At 45.0% G+C, this 19,013-nt stretch overlaps 1 protein-coding gene across 3 annotated transcripts in view; it reads right to left on the bottom strand.

The window, feature by feature from the left end:
* PIWIL1 (piwi like RNA-mediated gene silencing 1) overlaps positions 1-19,013 on the bottom strand; it is a 34,715-nt gene that overhangs the window by 2,928 nt on the left and 12,774 nt on the right. For all 3 annotated transcript variants that reach the window (XM_059140274.1, XM_059140273.1, XM_059140275.1), the window contains exons 10-18: positions 14,373-14,499; positions 14,075-14,192; positions 13,446-13,560; positions 12,221-12,408; positions 11,780-11,852; positions 10,027-10,227; positions 9,808-9,911; positions 9,023-9,093; positions 8,757-8,910 (exon numbers count right to left, since the gene is read on the bottom strand). In XM_059140274.1, coding sequence (XP_058996257.1) covers positions 8,757-8,910; positions 9,023-9,093; positions 9,808-9,911; positions 10,027-10,227; positions 11,780-11,852; positions 12,221-12,408; positions 13,446-13,560; positions 14,075-14,192; positions 14,373-14,499 — 1,151 coding nt within the window. The remainder of the gene's footprint in view (positions 1-8,756; positions 8,911-9,022; positions 9,094-9,807; positions 9,912-10,026; positions 10,228-11,779; positions 11,853-12,220; positions 12,409-13,445; positions 13,561-14,074; positions 14,193-14,372; positions 14,500-19,013) is intronic.

Genomic DNA, 19,013 nt, shown 5'->3' with positions numbered 1-19,013 from the left:
TTTCTGCTGGAGCGCGAGCATCTGGAGCCTAGAGCGGCTGTGAGGGAAGCTCGTTTGAGCAATGTCAAAGTCTAACCCAGCACTACCGTTCCGTGAGCTATTGGGGCTCCCTCTGTCTCCCTCCTGGGGCCCAATCACCTCTTGGCTCAGCACATGCTGGCAGAGGACGCGCCCTTTGCATCCGTGCTGCACCCCGCCGCCCGATGCCAATCTCCAGTTGGTCTCCCTATGCCCAGATCTCTTCCCCCCGAGCCTCAGCACTGCACCTAAAGCCATCTACTGGCCCTAACATGCCTCCTTGGCTCTCTGGAGGCCAGCCCTTCAAGTGGCAGCACCTGTGGGTTGGAATGTGGTTCACACCTTTTCTACCAGCTCTGAAAAGTCCATTCACAGCCAGTGCTTGAAGTCACAGCCATGCTGGAGTACAGGGACGGGCGCACGGAAGGCACTCGGGAACCGTGCTGGTGTGTGTTAGACATTTGAAAGAGACCATTACCCGTGCCTCCATTTTTCCTGTACCCTTTTTCCAACAAGAATGTTAGTTCTTAGCAGAAATACTCTTGATTCCAAACTGTGGGTCACAGAGAGCTTTACGTATAGTGGGATCTGGAAGGTCTGGCTTGGGAAGGTTGTTTATGGTATGCTGTCTGGACAAATGGTCAAAAAGACCCTGAAGTGGGAGCTTCTGTTTGACAAGCAAGCTCCTTCACAATAATCCAATAAGCAAATCCCGAAGGGACAGGGGGTGAGTTTATATAAGCAGAAGGCACTTGTAGAAGTATCACCATCTACCCCATGAGGGCTAGTGCTGCCCAGTTTCTGTGGCTTTGGACGTAGCAAAGCCAGGCCCAGGAGCCCGAGGCCAAAGTAGATCTGAGTCCTCTGATGTCACAAGAAACAATTGAGCAAATGTCAGGACAGAAAGGTCATCTGTATCCTCTGACACTTCGGTTTGTTCTTATATCAAATATCTGAAGTCAGGGTATCAGAATGGGTAAAAAAACAAAGCCCATCGATATGCTGTCTATAAGAAACTCATTTTAGACCCAAAGACACCTCCAGATTTAAAGTGAGGGAGTGGAAAACAATTTACCACGCTAGCGGCATCAAAAGAAACCTGGGATGGCCATCCTTATATTGGATAAATTAGATGTTAAGCCAAAGGCTATAATAAGGGATGAGGTAGGACACTATCATACTCAAAGAGTCTATCCAACAAGATCACCTAACAATTGTAAATATCTATGTGCCTAATGTGGGAGCAGCCAACTATATAAATCAATCAATGACAAAGTCAAAGAAACATGTCGACAGTAATACAATAATAGTAGGGGACTTAACCCCCCCTCACTGAAATGGACAGATCATCCAAGCAAAAGATCAACAAGGAAATAAAGGCCTTAAATGACACATTGGACCAGATGGACATCACAGATATATTCAGAACATTCCATCCCAAAGCAATAGAATATACATTCTTCTCTAGTGCATATGGAACATTCTCCAGAATAGATCACATCCTGGGTCATAAATCAGGTCTCCACTGGTATCAAAAGATTGGGATCATTCCCTGCTTATTTTCAGACCACAGTGCTCTGAAGCTAGAACTCAATCACAAGAGGAAATTTGGAAAGAACCCAAATACATGGACTAAACAACATTCTTTTAAAGAATGAATGGGTCAACCAGGAAATTAAAGAAGAACTGAAAAAAATCCATGGAAACAAATGATAATGAAAATACAACTGCTCAAAATCTGTGGGACACAACAAAGGCAGTCCTGAGATGAAAGTACATAGCAATGCAAGCCTTTCTCAAGAAACAAAAAAGGTCTAAAGGACACAACCTAATCCTTCACCTAAAGGAGCTGGAGAAAGAACAGCAAAGAAAGCCTAAACCCAGCAGAAGAGAGATAATAAAGATCAGAGCAGAAATCAATGAAATAGAAACCAAAAGAACAGTAGAACAGATCAGCAATACTAGGAGCTGACTCTTTGAAAGAATTAAGAAGACTGATAACCCCTGGCCAGACTTATCAATTAGAAAAGAGAAAGGACCAAAGTCAATAAAATCATGAATGAAAGAGGAGAGACCACAACCAACACCAAAGAAATACAAACAAGTATAAGAACATAGTATGAGCAACTATAAGCCAGCAAATTTGACAACCTGGAAAAAATGGATGCATTCCTAGAGATATATAAACTACCACAACTGAACCAGGAAGAAATAGAAAACCTGAACAGCCCCATAACAGTAAGGAGATTGAAGCAATCATCTAAAATCTCCCAACAAACAAGAGCCCAGGGCAAGATGGCTTCCCAGGGGAATTCTACCAAACATTTAAAGAAGAATTAATTCGTATTCTCCTGAAACTGTTCAAAAAAATAGAAATGGAAGGAAAACTTCCAAACTCATTTTATGAGGCCGGCATAACCTTGATCCCAAAACCCCATCAAAAAAGAGACCCCATCGACGCCTGGGTGGCTCACTTGGTTAAGCAGCTGCCTTCGGCTCAGGTCATGGTCCCAGCGTCCTGGGATTGAGTCCCACATCGGGCTCCTTGCTCGGCAGGGAGCCTGCTTCTCCCTCTGCCTGCCATTCTGTCGGCCTGTGCTCGCTTTCTCCTCCCCCCATCTCTCTCTGATAAATAAATAAAATCTTAAAAAAAAAAAAAAAAGAGAGACCCCATCAAAAAAGAGAATTACAAACCAGTATCCTTGATGAACACAGGTATGAAAATTCTCACCAAAATACTAGCCAATAGGATCCAACAGTACATTAAAAGGATTATGCACACGACCAAATGGGATTTATTCCAGGGCTGCAAGGTTGGTTCAACATTTGTAAGTCAATCAGTGTGATACAACACATCAATAAAAGAAAGAACAAGAACCATATGATACTCTCAATAGAAGCTGAAAAAGCATTTGACAAAGTACAGGATCCTTTCTTGATCAAAACTCTTCACAGTGTAGGGATAGCGAGTACATACCTCAATATCACCAAAGCCATCTATGAAAACCCCACAGCGAATATCATCCTCAATGGAGAAAAAAATGAGAGCTTTTCCGCTAAGGTCAGGAACAAACACAGCAGGGGTGTCCACTATCACCACTGCTATTCAGCAAAGGACTAGAAATCCAGGCCTCAGCAGTCAGACAACAAAAAGAAGTAAAAGGCATATAAACTGGCAAATAAGTCAAACTATTACTCTTTGAAGATGATATTTTATGTGGAAAACCCAAAAAACTCCACTCCAAATCTGCTAGAACTTGTACAGGAATTCAGTAAAATGTCAGGATATAAAATCAATGCAAAGAAATCAGCTGCATTTCTATATACCAACAGCAAGACAGAAGAAAGAGAAATTAAGGAGTCAATCCTATTTATAACTGCACCCCAAACCATAAGATAAATAGGAATAAACCTAATAAAAGAGGCAAAGAATCTGTGCTCAGAAAACTATAAAGTACTCATGAAGGAAAATGAGGAAGACATAAAGAAATGGAAAATTGGGGGCGCATGGGTGGCTCAGTGGGTTAAAGCCTCTGCCTTCAGCTCAGGTCATGGTCCCAGAGTCCTGGGATCGAGCCCCACATCGGGCTCTCTGCTCAGCGGGGAGCCTGCTTCCTCCTCTCTCTCTCTGCCTGCCTCTCTGCCTACTTGTAATCTCTGCCTGTCAAATAAATAAATAATATCTTAAAAAAAAAAAAAGAAATGGAAAATTGTTCCATGCTCATGGACTGGAAGAACAAATACTGTGAAAATGTCTATGCTACCTAAAACAATCAACATGTTTAATGCAATCCCTATCAAAATACCATCAATTTTTTTCAAAGAAATGCAACAAATAATCCTAAAATTTATATAGAACCAGAAAAGACCTCAAATAGCCAGAGGGATGTTGAAAAAGAAAGCCAAAGTTGATGGCATCACAAGTCCAGACTTCAAGCTCTATTACAAAACTGTCATCATCAAGACAGTATGGTACTGGCACAATACAGACACATAGATCCATGGAACAGAATAGAGAGCCCAGAAATAGACCCTCCACTCTATGGTCAACTAATCTTTGACAAAGCAGGAAAGAATGTCCAATGGAAAAAAATGGGACTCTTCAACAGATGGTGTTGAGAAAACTGGACAGCCACATGCAGAAAAATGAAACTGAACCATGTGCTTACATCACACACAAAAATAGACTCCAAATGGATGAAAGACCTCAATGTGAAACAGGAATCCATCCAAATCCTTGAGGAGAACACAGGCAGCAACTCTTTGACCTCAGCCACAACAACTTCTTCCTGGAAAACAGCATGGAGGTTCCTCAAAAAGTTGAAAATAGAGCTTACCCTATGACTCAGCAATTGCACTACTGGGTATTTACCCTAAGGATACAAATTTAGGGATCCAAAGGGGCACGTGCATCCAAATGTTTATAGCAGCAATGTCCATCGTCGCCAAACTGGGGAAAGAACCTAGATGTCCATCAACAGATGAATGGATAAAGAAGATGTGATGTATATATACCATGGAATACTATGCAGCCATCAAAAGAAAAGAAATCTTGCCATTTGCGACAACATGGATGGAACTAGAGGGTATTATGCTGAGTGAAATAAGTCAATCAGAGAAAGATAATTATCATATGATCTCCCCGATATGAGGAATTTGAGAGGCAACGTGGGGGGTTTGGGGGTTAGGGATGGAAAAAATGAAACAAGATGGAGATGGGGAGATGTGGAGGGAGACAAACCATAAGAGACTCTTAATCTCACAAAACAAACTGAGGTTGCTCGGGGGAGAAGGGTAGGGAGAGGGTGGTGGCGTTATGGACACTGGGGAGAGTATGTGCTATGGTGAGTGCCATGAAGTGTGTAAACCTGGTGATTCACAGAGCTGTACCCCTGGGTCTAATAATACATTATATGTTAATAAAAAATTAAAAAGTACATTAGAAAAGTACATTAAAAGGATGATTCACCACGACCAAGTGGGATTTATCTCTAGGCTGCACGGTTGGTTCGACATCCACAGATCAATGTGATACAACACATGAATAAAAGCAAGAACAAAAACCATATGATACTCTCAAGAGAAGCTGAAAAATCTTTTGACAAAGTACAGCATCCTTTCTTCATCAAAACTCTTCACAGTGTAGGGACAGAAGGTACATATCTCAATATCATCAAAGGCATCTGTGAAAACCCCACAGCAAATTATCATTCTCAATGGGGAAGAACAGAGCTTTTCCCCTAATACTGGGAACATAACAGGGCTGCCCACTATCACCAGCGCTGTGCAACATAGTACTAGAAGTCCCAGCCTCAGCAATCAAACAACAAAAAGAAATAAAAGGCATCTGAATCGGCAAAGAAGAAGTCAAACTCTCACTCTTTGCAGATGATATAAAACTTTATGTGGAAAACCCCAAACACTCCATCCCAAAATTTCTAGAATTTTATAGGAATTCAGTGAAGTGTCAAGATATAAAATCAATGCACAGAAATCAGTTGCATTTCTATCCACTAATGAGACAATTAAAGAAAAATTAAGGAATTGAACCTGTTTACAATTGCACCAGAAACCCTAAGATGCCTAGGAATAAACCAAACAGGGAAAGAATCTGTCCTCAAAAAACTATAAACCACTCATGAAATAAATTGAGGAAGACACAAAGAAATGGCAAAATGTTCCATGTTCATGGAGTGGAAGAAAAATATTGTTAAAATGTCCATACCATCCAGAGCAATCTACACAGTGAATGCGACACCTATCAAAATGCCATCAATATTTTTCACAGATCTTTATCAAATAGTCCTAAAATTTGTATGGAATCAGAAAAGACCCCCAAATAGCCAAAGGAATGTCAAAAAAGAAAACCATTGTGGTTTTCTGGAATTTTGGCATCACAATTCCAGATGTCTAGCTTTATTAAAAAGCTGTCATCAAGACAGCATGGTACTGGCACAACAACAGACACATAGATCCACGGAACAGAATAGAGAGCCCAGATATGGAGCCTCAGCTCTATGGTCAACTAATCTCTGACGAAGCAGGAAAGAATGTCCAATGGAAAGGGGACCGTCTCTTCAATAAATGTTGCTGGGGAAATTGGACAGCCACATGCAGAAGAATGAAACTGGACCACTGTCTTACACCACACACAAAGGCAGACCCAAAATGGATGGAAGACCTAAATGGAATCCATCAAAATCCTAGAGAACACAGGCAGCAACCTCTTCGACCTCAGCCGCAGCAACTTCTTCCTAGAAACATCGCCAAAGGCAAGGGCAGCAAGGGCAAAAATGAACTACTGGGATTTCATCAAGATCAAAAGCTTTAAAAAAAAAAAAAAAAAAAAAAGATCAAAAGCTTTTGCACAGCAAAGGAAAAAGTCGACAAAACCAAAAGACAACCGACAGAATGGGAGAAGATATTTGCAAATGACGTATCAGATAAAGGGCCAGTATCCAAAATCTATAAACTTATCAAACTCAACACCCAAAGAACAAATAATCCAGTCAAGGAATGGGCAGAAAACATGAAGACATTTCTCCAAAGAGGACATGCAAATGGCCAACAGACACATGAAAGAGTGCTCCACATCTCTTGGCATCAGGGAAATACAAATCAAAACCACAGTGAGTTCCCACCTCACACCGGTCTGAATGGCCAATATTAACAAGTCAGGAAACAACAGGTGTTGACAAGGACGGGGAGAAAGGGGAGCCTCCTACACTGTTGGTGGGAATGCACGCTGGTGCAGCCACTCTGGAAACCAGTGTGGAGGTTCCTCAGAAAGTTGAAAGTAGAGCTACCCTATGACCCAGCAACTGCATTACTGGGTATTTATCCCAATGATACAAACGCAGGGATCCGAAGGAGCACCTGTACCCCAATGTTTATAGCAACAATGTCCACAACAGCCAAACTGTGGAAAGAGCCCAGATGTCCATTGGCAGATGAATGGATAAAGAAGATGTGGTATATATGTACAATGGAATATTACTCAGCCATCAAATAATGAAATCTTGGGACACCTGAGTGGCTCAGTCGATGAAGAATCTGCCTTCAGCTCAGGTCATGATCTTAGGGTCTTAGGGTCCTGGGATCGAGCCCCGCATCAAGCTCCCTGCTCTGCGGGAAGCCTGCTGCTCTCTCTGCCAGCCAGTGCTCGCTCTCTGACAAATAAATAAATAAAATCTTAAAAAAAATGAAATCTTGCCATTTGTAATAGTGTGAATGGAACTAGAAGGTATTATGCTAAGCGAACTAAGTCAGTAAGAGGCAATTATATGGTTTCACTCATATGTGGAATTTGAGAAGCAAAACAGGAGCATGGAGCAAGGGAGGGAAAAATAAAGGAAGCAAACCACAAGACTCAAGTGTAGGAAACGGCCGCTAGAGGAGAGGGGCCGGGTAGCTAGGGGGCGGCCACTGTAAAGGAGGGCATGGGATGGAAGGAGCACTGGGTGTTGTATGCAATTGATCAATCACTAAATTCTACCTCTAAAACTCGTAAGTGCACTGTATATTAAATGAATTTAAATAAATAAATGTAAAGAAACATTGACATATCAATTTTTTAAAAGTGCAGAATCAGCATTTAGAATCTGGCCACAGAAGACTTGAAGTGTCCTCCAATTCAGCTAGAAATAAGCAGGAAGCTCTTCATGCCTGCCCCACAGGCCCTATAAATCACACTCAGCCCAGATAGACGGTCAGTCAGTGGGTTTCAAAATCCCTCATTTCTACAACAATATCAAGTGCTGGCTAAAGAGGTCTGACAAAAATAACCAGTGTTGCAGTATGCATGTGCAAGCCCAAACAGGACTCTCAGGTTTCTTGAGTACCCTTAAAATCAGATTTACGCATCTTTATGTTACACTAATAAACTCTGAACACAACAGTCCCTGAGCTCCGCTTGCCCACAATCTGATGGAGCACAAGACAGAACTTCCTGAAACAGCGGTCTAGAGTGGGTATGCAGTGCCACTGGCCGATGGCAGGGTCGAGGAGGCATGTAGGAGTGGAGGGGGCGGACCCCAGCATGGGTTTCAGGGCCACCAAGCACACTGCCCTCACGTGTGCACACCTTCCAAAAGGAGAAGAGTAACATCATCTCCTGGGACACTAAACACATGTCAACCACCTTACTGAGATCAAGTACCAGTCAAGTTCACAAAGAAATCAAACAGCTAGGAGTGCCTGGGGGGCTCAGTGGGTTAAAGCCTCTGCCTTCGGCTCAGGTCATGGTCTCAGGGTCCTGGGATTGAGCCCCGCATTGGGCTCTCTACTCGGCAGGGAGCCTGCTTCCTCCTCTCTCTCTGCCTGCCTCTCTGCCTACTTGTGATCTCTGTCTGTCAAATAAATAAAAATTTTTATTAAAAAAAAAAGAAATCAAACAGGTACTCAGTGTATAAAGAAACTGAGAAAGAGTAAATTAAGACTGTTTGTATTTTATTCCATTAAACAATTCTGTGGATGCCTACAGATGTACTAGAATTCTCCGATCCCCACACGTCGAGGCTTTAGGAGAGAAAGGGGGCAGGCAGAGAACTGGCAAAAGTGTCATTTGTCCTTCCTCCCCTCTAGGGAGGGACCCTCTACATGCCCAGCCCTCCCCCTTCCATGCCCTCAAACCCCACTGCATCCTTGAGGCTAGGTTCACACTTACCTTTGCATCAGGGAACACTAATTTCAAAGACAAAAAGTACAAAGAGAAAATGCTTTACAGGTCGCATGCTTACTTGTAACCTCTACCAACAGATTTCAGGCAATCCAGAAACTGGGGCACTTCATAGTTGACCAGCGTTTTCAGCTGGCCGTCGCCCACGCCGTCCCGATACACAATGATCCGACTGGGCATGTATTCATTGCAGCTGTTCCAAGCCCGCAGGGCAGCTGAAAGCCAGCCAGCAAGGGGTTAAATCAATTAACAGAAGACAAACGCTGTAATTCTGCCCAGAATTTCAGTAACACAGAGACCAGGACAGCAACACGACAGGACACTAACCTTGTAAGCAGACTTTGAGCCCGTCTACAAGTTCTTGTCCTCGATCTTGAAACACACAGCGCGAGAACCAGCTGTTCAGAGAGACCAGGACGAGGGCGAGGAGGGCGCGGTCTGCAAGCTGCTCCTTCGCAAGCACCGGGCACGCGCATTCGCTCTCCTCAGCAGCCCGTAATGTTTAACCCTTTTTAAAATACCTGCTAACATCTCCGATACTTTGTAAAATCTAGACAGGACCAGATACTCCTAACACCACAAACCAAGCTTTATTTTACTATAAATCAATACTACAATTCCCCTGCTGAAGACAAGATAAAATTTAAACTATAGTACCCAGAGATAGTTCATAGTCTTAGTTTTAAGAAAAGCACTGAAAAGTAATTCACCACACTGAAACACAAGTGACTGGGTAAACTGAAGTGGATCTTCCAAAAGATAATCAACACAAAAACTTTAAAGGACATTTCAGCAGTCAAAGAAGTCTTATTAAAGACGTTTCAGAGACATTCGCGTTTAATGAGAGATACCCTCCCCTAAACAGAAATAATCATAAAATAGCCTGAAACGTAATCTGATTACTGTAGATTACTGTAGATTAAGGGCCAGTGAACAATGTCAAAAACAGCAGGGTAGCTAACTTCCCTTACTTCCCTAACTTTAACTTTGTAAAGAAGGAATTCAGCCTGCACCTCAAGCCTCACAGACCCCCAGAGCACGGGCCCTGCGTGCTCCCACCTGCTCCCGCCCACGTCCACTGTCCGTGCTCCGCCGCCCAGCCCTGCGCTCACCGGGTCATCCCCTCGTTGATACTTGCGACAAATCCTGCAATCGACCTCCGTCCAGCTGTGGTGTCATGGTAACAGTCAATGCCGACTATCATCGCCAGCTTTAGCTTTAAGAAAAATACTGTAGTTTTAGATACAACAGAGTACGAGCAGTTTTTAGAAAGTAAATCCATTTTTTCTCAAACAATGAAAACTCTCATGTACCAGGTAAATCAAACTTACCGGCATGTCAACCCTCCAGAGCTCTCCGCCCATCTTGCAGTTCATCTGCAGGGCGATCTTGGTGGCAATGGCCATGACTGTCTGCTGTTTGCCGAGAGTCCGGGCCACCACACACTGACTCGGAGTAGGGCAATCTGTGCACAAGTATTTTTTAATAGCATCATATTTGTCTTTCCGATTACTCGACAACAGACAAACAACCTGAAACCAAAAGAATGTTCTCGTTACGGAGAATCGGGAAGCGCTGAAGTTCAAGGAAGAGAACGGCAACCACACCTGCCCCCTGGGCGTAAACGTCAGCGTCCACGTACGGAGCTAACACGCAGCACGTTCACTGCTGCCTGCTGCTCACCCCACTCCCCTCGGGATAGACGCCGACACAACGAAGGAGGCCACGTGAAGCCACTGACTCACAACTGAACACCACGAGAACTTAAATACGTTCCAGCACCAGCTGGGGATAACTCACAGATGGGAAACAGAGCAAAACCACGCTCACAGTTCTCATTTACTGACGATCCACCTAGAATCATGGCTTTTAAACTTTTTTTTTTTTTTTAAGATTTATTTATTTGACAGAAACAGCAAGAGAGGGAACACAAGCAGGGGAAGTGGGACAGGGAGGCACAGGCTTCCCGCTGAGCACAGAGCTTGACACAGGGCTCGACCCCATGATCATGACCTGAGCCAAAGGCAGATGCTTCACCAATGAGCCACCCAGGCGCCCCTTGGCTTTTAAACATAAAGCTCTGGCCTGAGAACCACGCTATGATCACACTATGGAATTTCCTAGGAAGCCCGTGGACAATTCTGGGGACCACACAGAGCACCTAATCTGCCGGAAAGGGGACGATGTTAGTCAAGGACACAAACTGCCAGGTGTGAACTGAGGAAGTTCTGGGGGTCTGCTGTACAGCGTGGCAAGCGCAGCCAACAATGCTGAGGTGTGGACGTGAGAGATGCTGAAGACTAGAGCTGAAATGTTCTTGGTACAAAAAAATCAACTTGTGATCATGTGAGGCGGCGAGGGAACTAGCCTGCTGTTAGTCACTCCGCAACTCACACATGCATGGAAGGGTCTCACCGCACACCTCCAGCTCGTATGTCGGTCAGATCTCAGTGCAAATAAACCCACCAGTTCCTGCCCAGTCCGAGTCTGTGTTTACAGCTGGATCCAGCTCTTTGACTCACTGCTGTGTTCTCAATTTATACTCCCAGATTCTCCCCTCCTTTTCCTGGCCCCAACAAAATCCCTTTGCCATCCTAGGCATCTCTATCACTGCAGACAATGGAATCACACGCTACCTGTAGCATTTAATAAGAGATGAAGGGCCAGAAAGGCAATGGATTAGCTGAAGCCAATTTGCTTCTTCGGTTTAAAGCCACATACATATGCTGTTTACCGCTACATCTGTCTCTGCCACACTTAGTTGCGTGCCGAACAACTAAGTACTAACTTTTACTTTTGTGCCCATTCTCCACGAAATTTCCTGGAATTGAAGCCTTTGAATCCAAATAAATCTCTGAAGGCTTTGGCCCCCAGCCCTTCCTCCCCAGCTGCAGGGCAAAGTAGCTCCCAGACACACGGCTCCAGCCAGAGTCCACGCAGCTCCTTACGAAGGTAAAATACATATGCTGTGGCCAGTTTGTAAGCCGAATTAAAACATTCCAAACTCAAATTCTGAGATTTATAAATACAGTTTTTAAAAAAGTCATCTGAGGACAAGTGCCTATGTATCAGTTAGCTACTTACCATCTGGGTATCTGAGGTCACCTTCTGCTGTAAGACTCTCAAATAGGCTTCAGTTCGATCATCCACTTCAATCCTAGAATGGAAATTCATTATCCTACATTCAGAAAAAGTAATGAAAGATGTACCGTACATAAAAGAAATGCCCTATAGACTATCACACATGAAACACTCCTGTATAAACATAAAATAAAAACGAAGCAGCCATGTAGGCAGGTGGTTTCTAACGCAGAGGGCAGCAGAATCGGAGAAACGGTGCCGCCCGCTCTCCCCCATTCTCCAGTGACAAACACATTTCTGCATCCCCGTGACACGCGCTGTATCAGACCTTTAAACTAATATAACCTAGTTACCGTGTTTAACATTTTTATCACTTTTGTGTTCCCACACCCTCCAAACAACTATTAATCAACGTTCAGAGTAGAAATGACTTGATAAACTTACATTATTGCTTTTTTCATTTGTATGCCCATGGCTGGTGTAACTTTAAATAGATTTTGTATCAGTGAATTGGCTGCTTCATAATTTCTTCGAGTATAGATCAACAGCCAGTTATCTAGCGGCTTAACACTAATTAATGGTGCACCTCTCGTTTCTTTTGACCAATCTGCAAACTGTGGATTGTAATCGAACTAGAAGAAAGTTCAGAGACACTGTGAATTCTGCTGTCTGTTCTTAGTGACAAAGCCAACAAGTCTAGACCCAGTTCCCGTGGCATTCTGACCCTTGGGGGACTATGCCTCAATTGGGACTCTAGGGACAGATGAAATGCCCTGCTGGGGGAGAACAGTGCAGAAGAGTGTCCGAGGAGGTTGGGTCACCCCCCCCGCCCCCCGCCGCGGCTAGCATCACTGCCACACAAGTGCCTCAGCCTCGTGAGCAGGCCCTCCCCCTGGTGCTTCCTGGACCCTCCATCTTCTGAGACACGACAGGGACAAGCGTTCCATTCCTTGTGATAAAAACAAAACAAACATGGCCTGGGAAGGTAGGCAGCTCGATAGGGTGTTGGGTGCTACAAGCAAGGAAGAAAGCTCAGCAAGTTGAAGCACCGTGACATGGGGTGCGGCCCCACAGAGGAAACCCCAGTGTCGTTCCCGTGTCCCCACATCCCACACCCGCAGCACAGGGGTGTCTACGCAGACAATTTCCATGGGGACAATGACCACGCCTGCAGGTGAAACACTAACTACATGGCCAGCGTGTCATTCCTACAACGGAGAAGGCAGAGGGCAGTCGTCTATGAAAAGACGTTAAAGTTCTGGCCCTTGCCCTGCTTCTAGGACACAAAAATACTTTGGCAATACTCGCTTTCCTTTTCTGAGGGGAAAGCATAAAAGGCCTCATGATATTTAATACATATATCCCTACCAACAAATGGTCCGGGCAAAAATGAAGTCAAATACTGAAAGTTTTCTGTAGAAAAGATCACCTCAGTGGCAGACAAAATACCAACCCACTCACTTAAAATTCTTCTCTCCCTTAAGTAATTGTGCTGCGAGCAACACGTTAGGCCGGCCTTTAGTGAGGTCTCCCTGGCAGCCCTCATGGCCACCTGCTCGCTCCCCGGAGCTGACCTCGCTCCCCGGACGTGAGGAACGCAGGCCGCCCCGTAGCAGGGTTTTTCAGCTTAACGGAACAAGACCCAAACCTGATGGGATCGACAACTTACTGTTTTTCCACCTTGGTGAATCTTTTCTGCTTGCAAAATTCTTCCTGAGAAGGACAGTAAGTTGGAGTCAAAGCTCAAACCCCAGTCTCGAAGCTCCCTCTGAACATTATCATCTCTGTAAATTTAACATATTTACGGACCACTCAGCATAAAGCAAACGCAGCAAAATCAGACAGACGCAGAGATCCATGCTAACCTACAGGACGTTTTCCTATTTCTCTCAGGACTGAAAGCCTGGAGAGAATGCCAGGAAAACAGACGGGCTCTCCATTTCTCCCTCATCGTGTCCCCGTGTCCCTTCAGGACAGTCTTTAAATTACAATTCTGATGTCCAAACTACCTTCTCTTCAAAGTAAACCCCTCAGTGTTATAACAAAGAGAGAAAGTAAATTTGTCCAGAACATTTCACCTCTGCTTTACTGTCTTTGGCTAATAGAAGAATTAGAAAAGGCCATGGGCTCCAGCGGTTAGTATTCCCCGACAAAGTGCAGGGTCACCCAGAAACACAAAGAACCCACCCAAATACCACAAATACAAAAGGAAAACAAAATGACTTTCTCTCACTCCCCCAACCCACAGAAAATAACACCAAACTGGACCCACGCCCCAGTGGGATGCAGAGGACTTACTTATGGATATAATCAATGAGCCTTCCAACTTCACGCTGCCTTTGTTCAGGAGTCAGTCTTGTGTGAACAGCTAAGTCTTTCATCACGTTAAAGTCATTACGCATCTTATCAGTTAGCCCTTCAAGTAAAATATCGAAAGGTGTCCGATTAGACAAACACGGATCACGTCTCAGTGTCTGGGGTACAGGGTGGTGAAGAGGGAGGCGAAGCGTAAGGAGCCAAAGCAGCGGGTAGGGCTTTCCCAGGGGTGGCGGGGCTCCTAGAAGAGGCAGGGAAGGCGGCCCCAGCGCAGCGGTACCTGTGAGATAGCAGAGTTCTGGAATGAGCATCGCAGGGCCTGGCAAGGTGCCGCCAGGGCCTCGCCTTCTCTTTGGCTGACTGACCAGAACAGGCTGCTTCAAGTCGGTGATTTCTTGGTTGTATTGCTAGTTATGGAAAGAAAGTATCACTGTGCATGCAAATGCCTCTAATAATCGTTCAGTGGACCAAACAAAGGAGTTGTTTTTTTAAGTCGAGAATTGATGCCAATAGCACAGCTGGTATCATTATCCAAGTAAAGCTTAAAAAGCTCACCTTTAATCCTTCCAGGACAGCTTGTGATTTATAGGTGTTACTGAGTACCTCATCTTTCTTCTTTACAACGTACAGCCTCACTGTCCTTGACCATCTTTCTGAGTTTTACTCACAGTTCACTTTATTTTGTGATTATTATTATTATTTTGGTTTAGAAACAAAAGCCTGTGTATCTCTGGGTCCTCACGACAGAATGCCTCCAAAACTACTAGTTATTATAGCGAGAAGTGACATCGGAAACAAGCCTTGACATAACACATGGGGTGAAGGAAGAAGTTTGCATGCCAGAGAATATTTTTAATTAGGAAAAGTTTTTACAGAAGGTAGAAGTTGAATTTTAATTTGGTAATCTTTTTGTTTAAAAGGTCTAACAAACTATGAGAGACTCTGGACTCAGGGAAACAAACCGGAACTTACAGAAGGGAGGGGGTGCGGAGATGGGACAGCGGGGTGACCGGCATGGAGGGCATGTGTGGTGATGAGCACTGGGTGTTACACGCAACTAATGAATCACTGACCGCTCCATCAAAACCTAATCACGTACTGTATCCTGGCTAACTGAACACGATAAAACAGACACCAACGAAAAGATGTTACTTGAGAGCAAGCAAGCATGAGAGTCGGGAGGGTCAGAGGGAGAAGCAGACTCCCAGCTGAGCGGGCAGCCCCACATGGGGCTCACTCCCTGGACCTCGAGATCAGGCCCTAAGATGCTTAACGGACTGAGCCATCCAAGCGCCCCTCAATTCAGCGGTCTTAAGATTCCCCACATGCAATCCCTAAGGCACGTTTTTCACAACTGGTAAAAAAAGAAAACCAAAACTGTGAGTTTTGGTGAGTTCACATGCACCTAAGATGGCTCCCAGGCCTCGGGTCTGCAACCCTCGAATGGGACAGGTTTCCTTGTGTCATCTCCGCTTGTTTCTGACCCCATGTTCTCGAGACCCTCTTCCCCAGCACGTCCTGTGCCTTCTCTTCTTACGTTCAGAGAGCCACACATCGGCCTTCAGTGTGCAGAGGCTGAGCACCACGACAGCCCTTCAACAGAAGAAGAAGTGCTTCCTGTTCCTTAGTCCCTTCCTATGCCAAGGTCCAGGCCACCTACCCTTAGCAACGAAGAGACCAGGAATTGCAGTCTGTTCTGACTTTGTCCTATACAGAACTCCTTACCAACCATTGAGCGGAAAAGTTCATTTTCCTATTTGGGGAAGGAAATTTCAAGAAGCTCTTAACTGACTCTTGCTCCCTGTGCCTACATGACATATTTCATCACACCACCTTCTTTCCTGGCGTCCACCCGCTGACCACCCCCTCCCTTGCACGTCACTTACTGGGTGCACACACGAGTAGGTGCGTGGAAGTGGAATCAGACACATTCCTACATCCTCCCCATCTCACCAATGGGCCTTCAGTGCATGGTTCCTTGTTGTACAACTTTGGGATCCCCTTCCTATATTCTTAGGGCCCAGTTCTTTTACCATCTTCCCTTACATCTAAAAATCTACTACTTTAGGTTTAGGTAGTAGGTCTAAAAACCCACTATGACTACTTAATGCATTTAACATTACTGCCAAAACTTTTCTTTTTAAAACTGACCTTGATCCTCTCCCTTTTAAAGGCCCTTCTCTCTTCCACTCCCAGTGCTGCTTAAATATGATTCTTAACATAGAACATCCAAGCCATCGCTTATCATGAAAACCGCACCTGTCCTAGGAAGTCCCGAGAATGCCGTGATTCTTAGAAACATCTCAACCGCGCACCATTCTGACGGACTGTGGACTAAAGATGCCCAGTCAGTCCCGGCTGTGAGAGAAGGCTTCCGACAGAAATCATCTGTGCTGAGTCTAAGGCTAAGATCACCAGTCAGGCGTGTAGTGTTCCAGGCAGGAGCCGCCTGGGGTCAGAGGAGATGGCCAGGGAGAGCGAGGAGACGAGCATCAACATGCAGGCAGGGACTACATCACTTGGGCTCTCACTGGACACACACCAATGCACGCCAGTACTGTGGGGAGAAGAGTAACATCTGAAAATGGATCGGAAAGCAGGAGAAATGCAAATGGAGACCAGCATGGGCATGGGGCCTGCACAGAATGGGCATGGGGCCTGCACAGAATGGGCAGGGCGGCTACCCAGAGGCGGCGGTCGGAGGCATTTCAGAAGGTGAGGCCACCAGCAGCACTGCACGGTGAGAAAAGGCCCGCAGGCCCGAGGTTTTAGCTACCTGTTACGCATTTGTTCATTCAGATGCCTGAGTGCCTTCCTAGGAACTGGGGGGTGGGGGTGCTGCACATAAACCCAGAACCCTCTGGCCCTGTGGAAGTTACAGTCTCTGTGCTGATCAGAGCACGGCACAGGGGCCAGAACATGTTCAGCGTTAGCCACACGGAAGCGGTCTTGAGAGTGCAGTTATCGAGAACAAGCAGACTTACACATGACTGGGCTAGAGCTAGAAATTTGAGAACTGTCAACTATAGCATAGACGAGCCTGGAGATCACCTAACAAGTTACTATGGAGAAATTGGGAGTTCCAGGCAGAACTTTCAAGTATGTCAACAAGTAGGCCACTTGGAGAGGAGTATGCTGGTGTTTAAGACTCACTACTAGTCAGAGAAGGAGACCCTCCCCTGGCCTGGCCTCAGGTGGAAACCAAACTTTCCACAAGCGTCTCCTTTATAACTGCTGTTGATATATACCAACTGTTCCTGTCCCAACAGTGATTAGAAACCACAGGAAAATGCTCATTTCTCACAGTAACTCCCACACCCAGAAGGAATCTAGGTTAAATATGACTGGGGTCCCCAAGGAGTTAAGAGGGTAAAAACAGTGGTAGGGAAATCAAGCTGAGATGGCCCCTGACCTATTTTCATTTTGCCCAAAAGAAGAGCAGCTTTTTAAAAACATTTTATTTCTTTACTTGATAGAAAGTGAAGTGAGCATTAAGAAGGCAGAGCAGCAGGCAGAGAAAGGGAGAAGCAGGCTCCCTGCTAAGCAGAGAGCCCAACGTGGGGCTCAATCCCAGGACCTGGAGATCATGACCTGAGCCAAAGGCAGACGCTTCACCACTGGGCCATGCAGGTGACCCAGAAGAGCAGCTCTTAAGGTGGCTTCTCAGAGAATCAATTCCTTCCAGAGTGTTGTCTGATCTTTTCATTCACAGCAGAGCAGCTGAAGCTCGGGCAATAGTACGCAACCAGTACAAAAGACATTTCGAGGTCACCAGTCTGCTGTGTAATTCTGACATAAGACACAAACATGGATTCTTTATTCAGCTTTTTAGAAATAAGAAATGTACTGAATGTGGGAAAAACATGAAATAAATCTTAGCACTTTAAAGATAAGCGTTAAGATTTTAACTGATTCATGTTTTAGAACTACTCCTCCAGCACTTGTAACAGCACATCAAACAGCACACAAGCTCTTAAAGATTCAGGGGGCAGATGTGCTCACCCGAGCGACCACATTAGTGTGCATTCTGATGTAAACACTGTACTTCCAGTGGGTCTTTCTTGCTCCCATTTGCCTCGGCACTTTTTTCAAGGATTACCACAGCAACAGCTAGAACCGCCTGCACGGAACTAGTATTAGAAAATCACACAATGGGGAGCCTGGGTGGCTCAGTGGGTTAATCCTCTGCCTTCGTCTTCGGTCATCATCCCAGGGTCCTGGGACTGAGCTCCTCTCCGCAGGGAACCTACTTCCCCCTCTCTCTCTGTCTACCTGTGATCTCTGTCAAATAAATAAATAATCTTTTAAAAAACAATCCTAAAATTTGCATGGAATCAGAAAAGCCCCCCAATAGCCAAAGGAATGTCAAAAAAGAAAACCAAACCTAGTGGCATCACAATTCCAGATGTCTAGCTTTATTAAAAAGCTGTCATCAAGACAGCATGGTACTGGCACAACAACAGACACATAGATCCATGGAACAGAATAGAGAGCCCAGATATGGAGCCTCAGCTCTATGGTCAACTAATCTCTGACGAAGCAGGAAAGAATGTCCAATGGGAAGGGGACCGTCTCTTCAATAAATGTTGCTGGGGAAATTGGGACAGCCACATGCAGAAGAATGAAACTGAACCACTGTCTTACACCACACACAAAGGCAGACCCAAAATGGATGGAAGACCTAATGGAATTCATCAAAATCCTAGAGAACACAGGCAGCAACCTCTTCGACCTCAGCCGCAGCAACTTCTTCCTAGAAACATCGCCAAAGGCAAGGGCAGCAAGGGCAAAAATGAACTATTGGGATTTCATAAGATTAAAAGCTTTTGCACAGCAAAGGAGAAAGTTGACAAAACCAAAAGACAACTGACAGAATGGGAGAAGATATTTGCAAATGACGTATCAGATAAAGGGCCAGTAT

This window comes from Mustela lutreola, chromosome 11 (assembly GCF_030435805.1).
Source record: "Mustela lutreola isolate mMusLut2 chromosome 11, mMusLut2.pri, whole genome shotgun sequence".
Classification (NCBI taxonomy): domain Eukaryota; kingdom Metazoa; phylum Chordata; class Mammalia; order Carnivora; family Mustelidae; genus Mustela; species Mustela lutreola.
The sequence above is the reverse complement of the archived record's forward strand: the minus strand, read 5'-3'. Positions and strand labels throughout refer to the sequence as shown.